Source organism: Phacochoerus africanus, chromosome 16 (assembly GCF_016906955.1).
Source record: "Phacochoerus africanus isolate WHEZ1 chromosome 16, ROS_Pafr_v1, whole genome shotgun sequence".
Taxonomy (NCBI): Eukaryota; Metazoa; Chordata; class Mammalia; order Artiodactyla; family Suidae; genus Phacochoerus; species Phacochoerus africanus.
In genome coordinates, this window is record NC_062559.1 from 42,316,968 (window position 1) to 42,334,421 (window position 17,454).

General features: G+C 40.9%; 1 protein-coding gene across 1 annotated transcript in view; it reads right to left on the minus strand.

Annotated features, from left to right (window-relative positions):
- The window catches only part of GARS1 (glycyl-tRNA synthetase 1), a 42,656-nt gene that overhangs the window by 10,809 nt on the left and 14,393 nt on the right, over nucleotides 1–17,454 (minus strand). The window contains 10 exon segments of the mRNA XM_047762968.1: nucleotides 638–783; nucleotides 1,589–1,696; nucleotides 7,501–7,665; nucleotides 8,093–8,109; nucleotides 8,112–8,151; nucleotides 8,153–8,255; nucleotides 11,886–12,035; nucleotides 14,066–14,211; nucleotides 16,697–16,773; nucleotides 17,226–17,314. Of these exon segments, the coding sequence (XP_047618924.1) occupies nucleotides 638–783; nucleotides 1,589–1,696; nucleotides 7,501–7,665; nucleotides 8,093–8,109; nucleotides 8,112–8,151; nucleotides 8,153–8,255; nucleotides 11,886–12,035; nucleotides 14,066–14,211; nucleotides 16,697–16,773; nucleotides 17,226–17,314 (1,041 nt within the window).

Below are 17,454 nucleotides of genomic sequence, written 5' to 3' on the forward strand. Positions count from 1 at the left end.
TCTATATACATTCCCATTTCTCACCTCATACATTCACGTTTTCTCTTACATCCTTGAACATATGACGCACATTAATAATAATCATCTTAACACCCTTCCATCGTGTTTGCCACTTCTGGGTATTTCTTGTGACTGAATTTTTTCCCTTGTCATGGGTCACATTTTCATGTTTTTTCATGTGTTAAGAGATTTTTTATTGTTTGCCAAGACACAGTAAATTTTATATTGTTTAGTGCTGGACTTTGCTGAATCCCTTTAAAGCGTCTTCTCTGTTGCTTTTACATGTATGTTCACAGCCCATTAGTTTTACACAGCCCATGCCAAAGCTCAAAAAAAGGGAACTGACTTGAGAGATGGATGTAGTTTCTAACTCCTCCTCGGTAGATACCTTGGACAAGACTCCTGCTCTAAGAAAGCTATTGGGGGAAAAAGAAAAAGGTCTTTATAGTGTATTTTGAATCAATTTCCAGGCTATCATGCCAAAATCTCGACAAACATAGCCCTTAAATATACCCGAGAGGTGGTACTTACCTGCAAAACATTTCTAAAGAAACTTATCTCGCCCTAAGTTTCAAAACCTGGCAGAGATGACACAGCTGACTGGAAGCTGTGTAGAAGCGCATATATTAAATCTTACCCTTTTTCATTCAGTAGTTTCTCCATTTCTGTAATGTAACATTCATCACAAATGGCCAGGTACTCCATCACCAGCTTTGCATCCTTCTTATATGCTTTACCAATTGCTCCCTTATTGGGTTCAAACTGAACAACATTGACTGTCTTGTACGCAGCAGTCAAGGAATATGAAACTGCAGAACTGCCTTAGTATCGCAGGAAACGGCCACCATAGACCTAAAACAACTACTGCTTCCTCATTGGTTTCTGAGATCCTCTCCATGCCAATTTCAAGTGCCACATGAAACAACGACCATGACATCATCCGGGCAAACTGCACTCAAAATATGGAAACATCATCAAGAAAGACTTTTTCCAAAGTTATAGTGAGATAAAGGCGTATTATTTCATCAGCAACATAACCTGACACACAACATAATAACCTCTGATAACAAATTACTCATTTCTCAAATGCCTCAACACAACAGGATCTATTTCCTGTCACTGGCTTAGCCCTTAGATCAGCTCACAACCTCACTGCCTGGTAAAGGAAGGAAATTTCTCTTTTGCTGATTTACAGATCAAATGAGCTAAATTATTTCATTCACCATAAAAGGGCACTCATCTTTTAATAAAGTATTCACCATGCACATTTTAAGAGCATGTATGTAGACGCAGGTGTGGGAAATGGCTGAGAAAAACTGTTCACCATCCCGAAAGACATTCAGAGCATTTTTCTGCATGTGCTTCTTTCAAGGACCAAACACTGAGAGGCACATGTCAGATTACAAGTAAAGAGACTAGCAAAGGAGCAATGACATGGGTAAAATAAAGGGGTTTAAATAGAGTGCTATCACAATACCCCAAACATCGCAGCTTTTCCGTAGAACAAGGTGTAGACTTGCATTTATCTGACTGGGTAAGTGGATTTTACACTTTGGTCCTGAGTTGCTGAAGTGACCAGAAAGGATATGGGCTCTTTCAGAGGTTTCTCAGCTACAAGTGGGACTTTGGTGGCTCTTGCATGACAAGAAAGGTCATAACAGGAACGATCAGCACATCCGACAATTTCAATCCAGCCCTAAGAAGACATAACAGAAAAACATGTGCAACTTACATAAGGTTCATTCCTAAGTGATGCGTATCGGCAGTAACTCTTCCACATATTCAAGAATAATTCAGTTACAGGACCTCCTCTCAACTTTTACTTAAAAGTGTTTGAAATGGGAATAGTTTTATATAGCAGGCAGTAACAGTCCTATAAAATACAATTCACACATGTACACAAGGCAGTCTTTTTATTTCCTGGACAGATTTATTTTGCCATATGGTAAATGTGGGATAAACTAAAATTTCCTAAGATTTAGTTATGAGAATAAAATGTGAACTTAGACAAACTGATAGATTTGTTCCAAATTTGTGACCAGGATTCCAAATGAATCTGACAGAAACCATTAACACAGGGATTCTCTATTAGGGTCTTTAGCATCCACAAGGCATCCTGGAACCAATCCCTCATGGATATCGAGGGATGACTGTAATGGTCCCCCCCACCCCGCCCCGCCCCTGGCCCCCATATATTTATGTTGGTAAAACTTTGGCTCAAATCAAAGAAGTCACATCTGCAAAGTTGTTACTCTCCGTGCACTTTTAAGAATTGCCAAAGAGAAGGGCATGGCTAAGTCAGAAAAGCCCTATACTTGCACGCAAATCACATCCATGACCAGAACTCACCCTCTGGAATCCCACAGGACACACACAACAGCACACTCTCCAGAACTTTCTATCACCTTACACGCGGAGGGCTGAGGGGTCAAGAAAGGTCCCTTTTGACAGTCCACACAGAATATATGCACCCACAAATCTAATCTGGTGCTCACCTCAAAAGAAATTTGTGGAGAAGAAACACAGGAAAACAATTTTCAGAACCTTTTAACAGCATGGAAGATAATTAGGAGGAAGAATTTCACCAGTTTTTACTAAAGGGAACAACAGTTCATAGGTGAATGACCCAATTAGCCACCTGAAAATCGCTTTAGGGTTCAGAGACCAACATAGGAGACAGAAAAATAAGGTCAACAGCAGCGGGTGGGAAGCGAGGATTCACCAAAGGGATAAGCCATCTGAGAGGAGACAACAGACAGTACGACATGACAGTAGAAGAGCAGCAAAAATAAGAACACGTTAATACGATGCTGGGTGATGGCAGGTCTGAATGAGGTGTCCAAGATGCAAAGGGTGACACATGTGGGGAGGGGACTCAGCCGGGCAGTTAGTTGTATGACAGCACGTCCTGCGCCCACGTCACTCAAGTTCAGAACCCTGCGCCAGGAGATCCTTAGGAGAAATTACAGGAAAATAACACAATGTGCATATGCATTTTTCTAAACCATTAAAAAGGAAAGAAAAAGAAAAGTAATAAGAGAGTGTGGAGTTCCCGTTGCGGTTCAGCAATAACAAACCCAACGGGTATCCATGAGGACGTGGGTTTGATGCCTGGCCCTGCTCAGTAGGTTAAGGATCCAGCATTGCTGTGAGCTGCGGTGTAGGTTGCAGATGTGGCTCAGATCTGGTGTTGCTGTGGCCGTCGTGTAGGCCAGCAGCTGCAGCTCCAATTCTGAACCCTAGCCTGGGAACTTGCATATGCTGTGGGTTTGGCCCTTAAAAAGACAAAAAAAAGGTAGCTACCATGAGTGGCCCTAAAAAAACTGAGAATAATAATAAGAGAATACAATGCCCTACAAGAAGGAGGAAAGGAATAGAGGCTAATACATCCCATTGGCCCCAAAGGGCAAACAGAATGGATATCTGTCCACACCCGGACTTACAGACCAAGGAAAAATGCAAGAACTAAGAAGAATGCCAGTGTGCCAGACTCATGGTGGTGACACCGAACCCTGCCTCAATTTTTATACATTAGGGAGGCATTAACGAACTGGAACATGAATTTACTCAATTTCGCCTGTTTCCTCCTCTTTTTAGTAGCCTATCTGTTAATTCAAATGGATGAACTCTGAAGTTACCTTACGGAAAGGTCAGAGGAGAGACCACACAAATGTAAACTTAGAGAAGACAGACGAATAAAGAGGAAAAAGGAACTTTCTCTACAAAGCTATTGCATTGCTTTATTGACATTCACCCTCTAAAAGGTTTCTGAAAAGTGGCAGGTAGATTCTGAAGGGTGTATTCAAGTGATACCAAACGCAGCCAAGAATACAGAGTTCCTGCTGTGGCTCGGCAATAACAAAGCTGAACACAGGCAGCCCTCTGTATCCTTGGGTTCCACATCTGTGGATGCAACCAAGTGTGAATCAAAAATATTCAGGAAAAAAAAAATTTCCAGAAAGTTCCAAAATGTCAAACTTAAATTTTCCACATACTGGTCACTATTTACGTAGCATTTACATTGCAGTAGGTGTTTTAAGTAACCTAGAGATGACTTAAAGTATATGGAAGGAGGTGCACAGGGTCTATGCAGATACAAAGCCATTTTATTTAAGAGGCTTGAGCATCCAAGGATTTTGGTATCTGCAAGGGTCTTGGAACCGAGCCCCAGTGGACACTAAGGGACAACTGTATTCTCTTGGCATGAACTGTCTACTGCTCTCACAACCTGGCACTGGATGGCTGTGCTGAACACACACCGCAGCTGGCCACGAACGTGGGCATTTGTGCTCAGTTCAGGTTCCTACCCAACAAAGAAAACTCAGTAAAGGACAGGCACTGTCTAGGTCACAGAATAAAACTTAGTAACAGCACTGCTATCACATGGGTGACAAGTTCCATTTCTTGTCAATGCCTAAGACACTTTTCAAAAGCATCATCTAAAGTATTTTCAAAGACTCTTAAGAACCTATTATTTGAATAAGACTAAAAGTGGGAAAAAGCTTGTTTCAGCAGATCTTCAGTTAGTCCTTCTCTTGAATACTTATTTTTGTCTTTAATTCAAAGAGTTTGAGAAAATTCAACCATCACAACTACTAAGCTTTCCAAGTACATGTCACCACATGGGGTACTTAAAATGAAAAGGCAAATACAAAACTCATATAAGCTCAAAAATCCCAACATATAACAACAACAAAATAGTCATTAAGGATAAAAACAAAGCCTAAACACATGTAACTTGATCATCGGACAGTCACTTAAGACGTCAACTAGTATATCTATATTCTTAAACATATAAACCTTGCTCGTGGTCATTTGCTACAGATGTCAATGAACATATTTAGGTACTAAAAGGTAAAACCAGAGAAACATGCCTAGGATTGGGAGACACCGACTTTGGGTTCTCTCTGAGGAGAGAGACGAAGAGGATGGAGCAATAGCTGTATCAGTAACTTTTCTTCTTAAAAAAAACGAACAATGAAGCACACACCAAAAAAGTATTAAAGTCTTAAAAGGTGTCCTCTCTCCTTAAAGGTTTGTTATTTTGGAGCTTCTGGTTTTGTTTAGACCAGTCTCCCAATGACTACACAAACGTTTTGGCCTAATCTCAAAACAGGCCCTGATTTTCTTTAAAAATTTTTTTTTCTTTAATTTTCTTTTTCATTTGGGTATAACTGACATGCAACATTCTACTAGTTGCAGGTGTACACAGAACATCATGATTTGATATTTGTATATACTGCAAATGATCACCGCAATGTGTTGAGGTCACACCCATCAGCATCCATAGTTACAAGGGTTTTTTTCTGTAATGAGACCTTTTCAGATCTACTCTGAGCAACCTTCACATGTGCAATACAGTATTAACTGCACCCCCAGGACTTATGAGGCCCACATTTTCTGACGCCCCCCCCCATCCTTGAGGGTATGGCCACAGCCCCGTGATACTCAGATAAGGATGAACAGGGGTGCAGCAAGGTGTATTAAAGCAACGTGGTTAAGATCACAGGTCTAGACTTAGTCCTGGTTCACACCCCTGCGTCAGCACTCACTAGCTGTCAGACTCCAGCAAACTAGCTGACGTCTCAGCACTTCAGTCTCTTCAGAAATAGGACCCATGAATAGAATTATTGTGAGCATTAGATAATAATACACTCAGAATGATATCCAACTCTAGACGATTACAAACACTGAATGAACAAATGAAATGTAATCTAGGCCAGACTCAGAATCTAAATTGAGATCCTAAGACTCTGTGTCTGGGTTAACCCGAAATCTCACACAAAACAGAAAATACCTTATTGGTTTAATTTGAAAATAAAAAGAAATTCCAGAAAATCTAAAACACATAAAGAAATTACTCATCATCTCTAATCCAAAAATAATGACCACGATCATTTTAGCAGATACATGTCAAGCAAGTTTGTGAAGAAAGTAAAGTAACAAGAAAAACCTAACAGATTCTTGCCTAATTCCACAAAGGAAAGAGAATACATTAAAAAACAGTATCAGGAGTTCCCATTGTGGCTCATCAGAAAGGAATCTGACTAGCAACCAGATGGAACCTAGGATGCAGGTTCAATCCCTGGCCTCACTCAGTGGGTTAAGGATCCGGCATTGCTGTGAGCTATGGTGTAGGTCAAAGATGCAGCTCGGATCTGACACTGTTGTGGCTGTAGTGCAGGCCAGCGCCTACAGATCCAATTCGACCCCTAGCCTGAGAACCTTCATATGCCATGGGTGTGGCCCTAAAAAGACAAAAGACAAAAAAAAATACAACCCATCAATAACAGCCACTACAGATATATGCATATCATTCTGCATGTATACATGTGTACATGCTTATAAAGCATATAAAATTATCTTGAATAGGGGTTGGCAAACCAAAGTTCATGGGGCAAGAATGGTTTCAACATTTTTAAAGGGCTATAAAAAACAAACAAACAAATGAAAACAACCAAGAAGAAAGAACACAGAGATCCACAAAGCCTTAAATATTTACTATATTTACCACGGAGAATGTTCTTGGATCCCTGATCTAGAAAAGAGACACGAAATGCCTTGGGGGAGAGGGAGATACACAGTTGCAAGTTTCACTTTCTACACGATACACTTAGAATTAGGTTTTGCTTTTTGTTTTGCAAAAAGGGTCACTGTTTTTAATAACTTTTATTTTTAGTTAAAAAATAAATGACTCTATTAAAACAAAGTCACTTTACAAAGTGAAACCAAGGGCATGTCGGAACCAAGGCTCCTCAGCTAAAGTCTCCACATGTGTGAGAAGTCCCTCTAACACCAAATAAGGGACAGGCCAGAGGCTCTCAGCCCCCTTGTTTTGGATGTCACCTTGTTCCTACTGCCACCAGTGCAGAAAGCATCTCCTATATCCAAACGCCTTTTAATCCTAAGCTTCAGTATTCCTGTTTGTGTCTGGGGAGGGGGGGCGTAGGTACAGCAAAGAGGTAGCCTGAAGGTCTTCTCTGAACTATTACTACATATACGGAATTTGAGAAATTCGAGAAAAACAAGAGATCAGAATCTACTAGTCCATCCTCAAAATCTACCAAACAGCTCTCTAAAACTAAAGCACCTTCCTCCTCAGCACCCCCACCACTTACAGTGTTTGCCAGGGTCTTTGTCAGGGAGGCCGCCCCATCTTAGCTGCACTCCAGGATGTGACCAATCACACTCCCGCCCCCTGGGAAGGACCCACCAGCCCTGCCTTTTCACTGGCCATGGCACTCTCTCTCGCTCTCATTCTCACCCTTACTCTCTGGGTAAAAGCCATCCGAGTCTACGAGGGCTCCTGGAGCACAAGAGTAGCCCCCACCCCGTTATGAGAGGACAGGGGGGCAACTGCTTTTTCCATTTTGCTCAGGAAGAGTTCTCTTTCCTTTTTGTGCCACTCTGACATGAAACACATGAAAGGCAATTTTGATACCCATGCCTCTAAGTTGTCAGTGTGAAACCACATGGTAAAAACCGCTCCATTCGACTCACATAGGATGTTTTGGACTCAGCATCCCAACAGTCGCAGGCATAATGGGCCATCTCATTCTCCATGTGCTGTCGGAAGCGGAGCTTATCTGGAGATACGCCAACCTTCACGAGGTAGAGGTAGATGCGGCCGATGAAATAGCCTAATACTGAGTTGTTGATCACACCCTAACAAAGTGAAGAGACGAATAAGTTCATAAACAAGCAGGCAAGCATGCACACTTCCATCAGTCACTACAGGCAAGACAGAAGAATTTAAAATCCGGAGAGCTCGCTTTTTGTGCGTCAAAATATCTCCCCGCAGCAGTACGTGCTGTTAAAAGTCAGACTGATGAGGCACAGTTCAAACCAAGAACCCTTTTGCACGCGCTCTGCTAAATACTGCTTTCACGTCAGCCCCAATGGCCTGCACATTGGCATGTTCAGGTGATTTCCTCCCACTACAGTATTATATAATAAATACTGTTTTTACACAGGCTGTATAAAAATAAATGATGGCCACAATAAAATATTTTGCTATCTAGTGCACAGAATGTGTTAATGCTTAAATGCTGGAATAAGGATAGTCTCCACTGAGCCAGGTACAGAATCTCACCTGCTCCACAGCATCTCTAGGCGCATTTTCCGAGCAGACTGTCCGCTGACCTGGGCTTTTCGCCGAATACAAATGAAGGTGCAGGTCGGCCACATTCTGGAACTTGGGATGGTCTTTCTCACTGGGATCGACAAAGTGCTCAATTTCTGCCATTGTGAACTCTCTGAAAGCAAAAACATGAGGGAGAAAAGTTGCATGCTTAACTATGAAAAACAACTAACAAGGCCTTTATTTTTAACTCATACTATAGTGATATCGAATGACATGGAAAATATATATTTTTTAATTTTTATGGCCACACCCACGGCATGTGGAAGCTCCCAGGCTAGGGGTCAAATGGGAGATGCAGCTAGGGCCTATCCCACAGCCACAGCAACACCAGATCTGAGCCGCAGCTGCAACCTACACTGCAGCTTGTTGCAATGCTGGATCCTTAACCCACTAAGAGAAGCCAGGGATCAAACCCAAATCCTCACAGAGACGACGGTCCTTAACCTGCAGAGCCACAATGAGAACTCCACATGGAAAATGATTTTTAAAGAACAGATTGATAGTTTTGTTTTGTTTTTTTTAGTTTTTGGCCACCCCACAGCATAAGGAATTCTGGAGTGAGGGAACTGAGCCGTGGTTTCCACTGATGCCGAATGCAGGATCCTTTAATCCACTGTGCTGAGCCAGGGCCTGAACCTGTGTCTTGGCACTGCAGAGATGCCACAGATCCCAATGCGCCACAGCGGGAACTCCTAATACAGTTTTTAAAATTAGGAAAACTTAAGCAAACATCAGGCACACACACAAAATGAGATACTGAATAGTGACTTCCAGATAAAATGATTTTCCTTAAAGCATTAGCAAGCCTTTATAAATGTACATTAAATGAAGCTCCTGATATTTACCTTTCAAAGAATGGGAAATTAAAAGTGAAATAAATTGTTCTTTAGCTTTTCTAACAAGTTTGATTTCCTCCTTTTTATTGCTCTGAGCAAGTAAAGGACTGGTAATGGCACCATACAGCTGGTGTCTTTAGAGTAAGAGCTTCTTAAATAAAGTGTTATTCAAGGCAGAGGACATACGGCGTAAATGGAACAAGCTAACATCAAGCTAACTGCATAATGATGAAATAAATATGCACATAGCAATGGTTTCCCAAAGAGATTTCCCTGAATGGCAATTTAGTAGCTATTGGGGGGAAAGTGTTTTAAGTTAATTTTATGAGTCAAATCAAATCTCTCTTCTTTAAAACACACACACACATTTACTAGTGCACTTTCATGATTACCTCAGATGTTTTAGAATAAAAAATTGCTTAAATGGGTCCTAAAAATACATGAAATGAACTGCAAAAGAGCTTTGATTTTTTTATTTTTTAATGGCATCTCTTATTTATCCAGCAGCACTGTGTCTTAACTGCCTTTCAACAACTATGAAATAGCTTTCAATAACTATGAAATAAGAGAGACGCAACTGCCTTTCAATAACTATGAAATAAGAGAGACGCAGAAGCCTATGTCCACCCTCACAGAGCTTCTAAATGGGATGACGGCAACGGAACATCTACAAGGAAGGGCAGACAGAGATGAGGACCTTGCCCAGAAACCCAAAACAATCTGCTGCCAAAGTCTTTCCATCTACTCTGTCGAATGAGCCCAGCTCACAGACAGGAGACAGAAATCAATACGAATACTGATTGTCTCCTGCCTTTGAGTTTGGAAACTCTACCTGGAACTATGGAGACATTCAATAGAAGTAAGCCTATTGAAATGAAGTTTATAAAAAGTGTCATATGAACAATATAATGCCCCTAACCTAAACCAAAGGAATCACAGCTATACAAGGGCTTATCACCTCAAATTATGTCACCAAGAAGGAACCAAAACACTAAACGAACAGATCCTAGCCCTACTGAGAAACAAAAGCCATGGAGACAGTGACCTGCGGAAGGGTGAGTGGATCTCTAGCCATGATCTTGTCGAGGCACGTGACAAAAGCAGCCGAAATCCAGACAGAATGTTTGAAGTGAAACTGACCAAGAAATAAAATGTCAGGAACCCCAAGGGCCTTTCCGCAGTTCTGAGCTGGTTTTCCTTATTTACCACAGGCCCCAGGTTTTGCCTTACGTGGTCCTTTACAATCTTCCCATCGCCACACTAGCTGATGTAAATCCTCTCCAGAACACTGGCTCTGGACAAGCTCAGTCTGAAACAGCTGCCTCGGTGTTCCGAAAGCATGCCTGCAAATACTACTGGAACAAAGGGAAAGCCCACAAAGAAAAGGAAAAAAGATACGAAGAAACATTGTCACTGAGAAATAAAACCGATTCAGACATGTTTTTCCTTGTGACCACACCTGGATAAAGTTTCCAGCTACTTCTTTCTGCACCAAGGCCCAGGGGTATCCTCCCACTCCACTTTCCTAGGTGTGCAAGCTCCTCCCTCCAGGAAGGCCCCTTCTAGACCATACTGTGGAAGGCACTGGAGACGCAGTCTGGCGAGAACACAGGAGCATTCCTCAGAGGATGTCCTGAGGTCTGACAAGATTAGGCAGGTGCTCTGGGTGCTCTGATGTAAGTCAGGGGTTGGATACACTTCGTCTGAAGTCTGTCATTACCGCGAGTAAGAAAAGACAGAAGAAACGGGGGGGGGGGGGGGCGGGGGGCACTGGGGCTGCAGAAAATACTTTGGAGGCTAAGAAAGTTAAGTTTCCCTCCATATCCCCGGTTTATATGGCATTTATTACCTCAAGAGATGATATCAGTAAGAAAATGGAGAGAAATCACAAAAAAAGGTTAAGTCACCAACAGCCTAGTCAGTTTCTAAAGAAAAACATGACAGCGGTGCTGTTACGCCTTCCCACATACTCCTGGATACATCTGACAAGGGCAGGTTATCAGAACAGAGAGAGGAGAGTGTCTGAACGAAAGCAGATAGCGGTAAACTTGCCAGCTGGACTTCTTGTCATCCAGGTGCCTCAAACACCCCAAGGATCACCAGCTGGCTACTGAAACACCCTCACCCCAACACCAGTAATGCGGTTTGCCCCGGACACCTAGCACGGTCCTCCTGCCATAACCATCACCTCCTCCCCACCTGACCCTACACTCATCTACATCACCACTGCCAGAAAATGCCCCAGTGCAGACAACCAAGATCTTGCCATCCCCTGAGTTCCCACAGTGGTTCAGGGAAATGAATCTGACTCGCATTCATGAGGACACAAGTTCGATCCCTGGCCTTGCTCAGTGGGTTAAGGGTCTGGCATTGCCATGAGCTGTGGTGTAGGTCACAGACACAGCTCGAATCTGATGCTGCTGTGGCAACGGCTGTGGTGTAGGCCGGCGGGCTACAGCTCCAATTTGACCCCTAGCCTGGGAATCTCCATATGCCGTGGGTGCAGCCCTAAAAAGACCAAAAAAAAAAAAAAAAGATCTTGAATCTCCATATGCCATGGGTGCAGCCCTAAAAAGACCAAAAAAAAAAAAAAGATCTTGCCATCCTCAAATCATAAGATGAACAAGGAGACTGAAATGAATCATTTTGCCTTAGAGGTGACACTTGAGCTATTCCTCACCCTCCTTCTTTCCCCTCCTTAAGCACTGTAGTCACTCGAAACTGCCTATGAGCCCAGAGACTATATTCTGAGGCCGCGCGTGTAAAAAGCTTCTTTGGAAAAGAAAATAAATATATAATCATGTAAGAAAGCAGCAGAGTTGTTTCAAGCTTGTAGCGAGCTGTTCTTTCCAATTCAATGCCAAAGTTATTCACTACTTTTACCGGAAGAATAAAACGGGCAGTACCTGACTCTGATCAGTCCAGATCGAGGGGAGATCTCATTTCGGAAAGAATTTCCAATCTGGGCAGCAGCAAAAGGCAACTTTCCTTGGTTGAATTCCAAAAGTCGTTTGAAATTCAGGAAAATCCCCTGCGCAGTCTCTGGTCTCAAGTACCTATACATTTAAATAAATCAGTCTGTTATAAAGAAAGAAATGAAGTTTTCCAATAAATGTGAAATTCTAGATACAAATCCTAAAAGTCCTCCATGTACTCTTTTCACACAAAACTGTATGGGCCCGAAAACGAAGTCTGAGAAACAGATACTTGCCTTGGTAGCAAAGCTAAAAAATCATAATGGAGAAGTTATCAGGAGACTGGCAGATAGGTCCTTTGATTTACTCACTCCAGGGGGTCAAACACAACCTCTCTTACGACGTCTGTAGAACCTCTGACATTCTCCCGCCTAATCATTTACTTTGGAGGGAGACAACAATTTGAGATTCTTTTGAAAATAACCTAAGTACACCTCTGCTGTGAACCCACATACTAATTCTAACCGTGGAGCTCAAAAGAAGCCAGTACACACTGACACGGAGGGAACATCACAGCCTGCTCATCACAATTATCACACCGTGCCAGGCAATTTTCAAGGTTTTTCACATCATTTACTTCTCTGGACCCAGAGACACAAAGAAACAGAGAAGAGCAGAATGAGCAACTCTTCATGGTATTTTACATTTTCAGCCAGAGGCGTCTCTGTATTTCTCCATATAGCCAAGCAATACACCACTCGAGCTGCTGCCCTCTTCTCCATTTTACAGAAGATTCTGTGCAAAACGTAAGAGCTCCTAAAGTCTACTGCAAGATATTTTATGAATACAACTTCAAAACAAAGAATAAATAAAATTTTACCTTCTTATTCTAACATACCAACTCTTTTCATTTTGTTTTTTATTGCATCCAATATGACTATAGTTTATATGCATATTTATAAGTAGAATGTGTAAAATTATGAACTCTTTTATAAGTATCCATTTTCTTTAAAAAATCATAAAATGTTCTCATATTTAACAGTTGTTGAGTATTCTACCAAAATGATTTACTTTACTATAATTAAGTTAACCACCCTTAAATTATTGGATAAATGGGTTATTTCTACTTTTAACTGATATGCTCTTGATGAGCACAGCTTCTTTCCTTTCGAATTATTCCCTAAGATAAATTCACAGGAGCAGGAAGGCAGGTCAGAGGGTATGGTCCATTTTATACCTCTCTGTATGCACTGCCAAAATGGCAGGTTCACCCTTGGCTTCCTTCCACAAAATATCCTAATTCAACTCAAAGTCTTGTTAAAAGAACGCCAATAATTACATTATATCACAATTAATTTTTATTATTACTTAGTTTCTGCTCCAGGAAACATGATCTACCTAGGCTAGCTTCATCTAGCAAACACCACCTTCTCTTACTCTACAATGAGACCATAAGGAAAACACGTGAAGCCAGGAAATGGAAGACTTTGATGAAGTTTGTTAACAATGGACAAGGAATCTGGAAATACAGATTCTGGTTGTGGATCATACTGTAAAGTGCTCAGGTTTTCTTTATCTGTGAAAACCACATTTTTAAGATCAATAAGCTAAATGTAACCTGTCCAACATAGTAAGCCACCAGTACATGTCCATTTCAATTTAAGTTATTTGAAGTTAAATACATTTTAAAACTTGGCTCCTCAGAAGCACTCAGTCACATGTGGCGAGTGGTTAGCATGTTGGACGGCACAGATTACACAGAACACTTCCACCACTGCAGGTAGTTCCACCTGCAGTGTAGCTAATCTACACTAAATGGCTTCTAAAAGTCTTTTTCAATAGTAAGGTCAATGATTTTCAGAATCATTCTTCAACTGTCTCTACTGCCCTATGCAGCAATAATTACAAGAGAGGATGATCACAGAGTTTTGTCTTCATTTTATGGCCCAAAAAAATCATCACCCTACTAAAAATATATATATATATATTCAGAAAGAATTAGAAGAAATGAAATTTAAGAATACACCGGTCATTTTAGCTCCTTGATATGTTTATCTGGAGTTTCTACACATCACTTTTCAAAACTTCTCCTCCATGGCTGATAACACTCTTTACCTTTTATTACAAGCAATTTTAATAATTTCATTGCATAAACAGTAAGTGATGCATACCCAGGCATGTTTCCTCCAGGCCCAATGAAGGTCTTGAACATTAAGTTAAAAGACACTGGTGGGGACAGATCATTTCCAGTAATGGGGGATTTTACGTTATAGTTCACAAAAAGATCTCCAAGTTCTTGCTGTCCATAGTTCTCAAGCTAAAGAACACATCAAGGAAGTCATGAGTGTAAAAGACTGAGGAAAAAACCCAAGTATACAATAAAGTATGATATGTAAAACCCCAACTAGTATTAAATTCACCCAAAATAAGCACATCAAAATTAACCTAACCTTCAAGGTATCCACGCTAAAACCATAACCAGTCTGCACACTTTACACTTACCAACAGAAAAATGGAGTATCTTTCTGGGACTGACATAAAATTCACACATTTACCATTTCACGATGAAAAAAAAAGCATAATACTTCTTGTTCAATGACAATCGTTATTAGTTGGTAAGAATCTGAAATCATGTGAATAAGTTTTCATAGTTGAATTTTACTACTCTGTGCATATTTAAGAGTCAGGGCACTTCCCTATTCAGAGAAAGTGGCTCCAAGCAATTTTAAATCATTGTTAGAATTCACGTTACTTACGTAGCACTGAGGAAAAACAACAACAACAAAAACAACAACAACAACAAAATATATATACATCATATATATATCTGATGTGGCAAACCAAAACTCAAACTGTTCTCCTGGAATACGTATCTGAGATGAAACAGAAAGTCAGTACTCAATTTATACATTATGACTTAGCAAATCAACCAATTCTTCCGGCTTCTGACCATTTATTCGGAAATGAATGAAATTGCTAAAAATCAAAGACACCCCCCCCAAAAATCAAAATACACACACAAAACCTTAGTAAGTCTAAAATTCTGAATAGGAAACAGAATAATTTAAGGGTAATTAGAATAATTTAGGGGTGCTTTTCATTTCGTTTTTTTGGTTTTTTTTTTGTCTTTTTGTTGTTGTTGTTGTTGTTATTGTTGTTGTTGTTGCTATTTCTTGGGCCGCTCCCTCAGCATATGGAGGTTCCCAGGCTAGGGGTCCAATCGGAGCTGTAGCCACCGGCCTACGCCAGAGCCACAGCAACGCTGGATCCAAGCCGCATCTGCAACCTACACCACAGCTCACGGCAATGCCGGATCGTTAACCCACTGAGCAAGGGCAGGGACCGAACCCGCAACCTCATGGTTCCTAGTCAGATTCGTTAACCACTGCGCCACGACGGGAACTCCATCATTTCGTCTTTTAATAATAGTCATGCCGTTGGAAAGGAAGGAAATGAGAAATGAGTGTGTGGCCTTAACAGTATTAAAATACAAGAAATGATTTTCTAAACCATGAGTAAATACTAAAGCAATGAGCTTTGAGTAAGGGCTAAAATATACTTCACAAGGTCCAAAATAAACTGGCAGAGGAGTTAAGAACCAGATTAAGTAGTTTTCAAATTAAGTGAGGAAGGAGAAAATTTCTTAGCTAATGCTGGAAAGCTATATATCACAGAAGAAAATTAGCATATTTTGAAAAATTAGGGCAATAGTGGAGAAGTATCCAGTAATTCTCATGAGAGTTAGAGAGTCTTACACTGAACTTCACTCATTTATATGCCAAAATAAAGAAAACGTGTATTTAAAAAAAAAAAGAAGAAAAAAGAAAACGTGTATCCACATAGCACTGGTGGTTGTTTTTTCATCCAAGGAAGGCAATAAAATTTAAGAGGTAAGCCCTGCTGGACCTCAGGATCAAACGTGGTGCTGGAAAAATGTACTTTGCTTGAAAGGACAGATGAGGTGAGAAACCAGCAACATTCACATGTGGACACGTGCGCCTCCCTGGGGCAAAGGTGTGCAAGAGAAGGGTAAGAACTACTTCGGACACAGAAGGTATTTCTGCACTTCTACATCAGCTAAAGGCCAGAAGAGGTTATCTCAATGGTATCTTTGGCCTTCCCTAAAATTATCACCTTAAATAAACTCTAAAACTATAGGTCTACAGGAGTTCCCGTCCTGCCTCAGCGGTGAACGAACCCGGCTAACACCCATGAGGACGAGAGCTCAATCCCTGGTCTCGCTCAGTGGGTTAAGGATCTGGCGCTGCCATAAGCTGTAGCAGACATGGCTCGGATCCTGCATTGCTGTGGCTATGGCATAGGCCAGTGGCTACAGCTCCGATTCAACCGTAGCCTGGGAACTTCCATATGCCATGGATGCAGCCATAAAAAGACAAAAGACAAAAACAAACAAACAAACAAAACCAATGTAGGTCTACAGAAGTGGCCATGAGACAGCGCTCATATACATGCCTGCCCCAAACCTCCACGCTGAATGCGAGTCACCATTAGAGACTGCCCTGATTTTTCCCATTAAATCCAGACAATCAGTTTCTGAGGAGAGAGAACTAATTTCATGTCTGTTTTCACTGACCTGCCAGTTTGATAGAAATAAAGGATTAGCCACAAAGAGTAGACAGAGAAGCAAATAAAAACGCAAAAAGAGATGGCACAAGGGACAGAAAGTAAACTTCTTTACAGCGGTGACCAGGTCAGCACGTGCGGAATCCAACAGTTATCAGATGCTGAAAGACAGACAGCACCTACCTGGGTTACTGTGATGACATCTCTCAAGTACTCACCTGGGCCAAGACACTTTCCATCTCTGATTTCTTCTCAGCAGAGCACTTCTTGTCAGACATCAATTTCTGCAAATGAGCTACAAGAACAGGGTTGGTAAATGTGAATTTCAATCGGTCAGAAAAAAAGGACCATGTACTTTTGAGTGTCAACGCTGGACAGGTAAAAAAAATGAACCCAAGGATAATGTTCTTAATTTATATGAATCCCATGGTTGATTTTACACGGAGAGTCATAATATCGTCTTTGTTCTTTTGGTGCATTAGAACTTCCAATGATCTTATACATGTACACACACACATATATACACACACACACATATATATATATATATATACACACACACACATATATATTTTTTTAAAGTGAGGGACTAGATCTGTATACTTATAAGATCTGTGCACTTACTCTTTTTATGTTACGTCCCAAGAAAAAAAATAATGAAAAATATTTGAGATTAAAGATTAATCCAAAGCCTTTGTTTTGATCAACCTACTTGAAAGGATATTTATCTGAGATAAAGAACCATACCTTTCAACAGATGGTCAGCCCGAAAACACTCTCCATTTTTGACATCTTTCACCATGAAATCAGCAAACTTGTCTACGTGGCCAGAGGTCCTACGTTAATAAATGCCAAGCCAATTAGTCATTTTCATACGAATTAACACATAGACTTTCACCTTGTAAGACAATCTCCCTTCTATATGTTTAGCCATAGTTTACATCTGTGACTCTGAAAGATGAAAGCTTCCGTATCT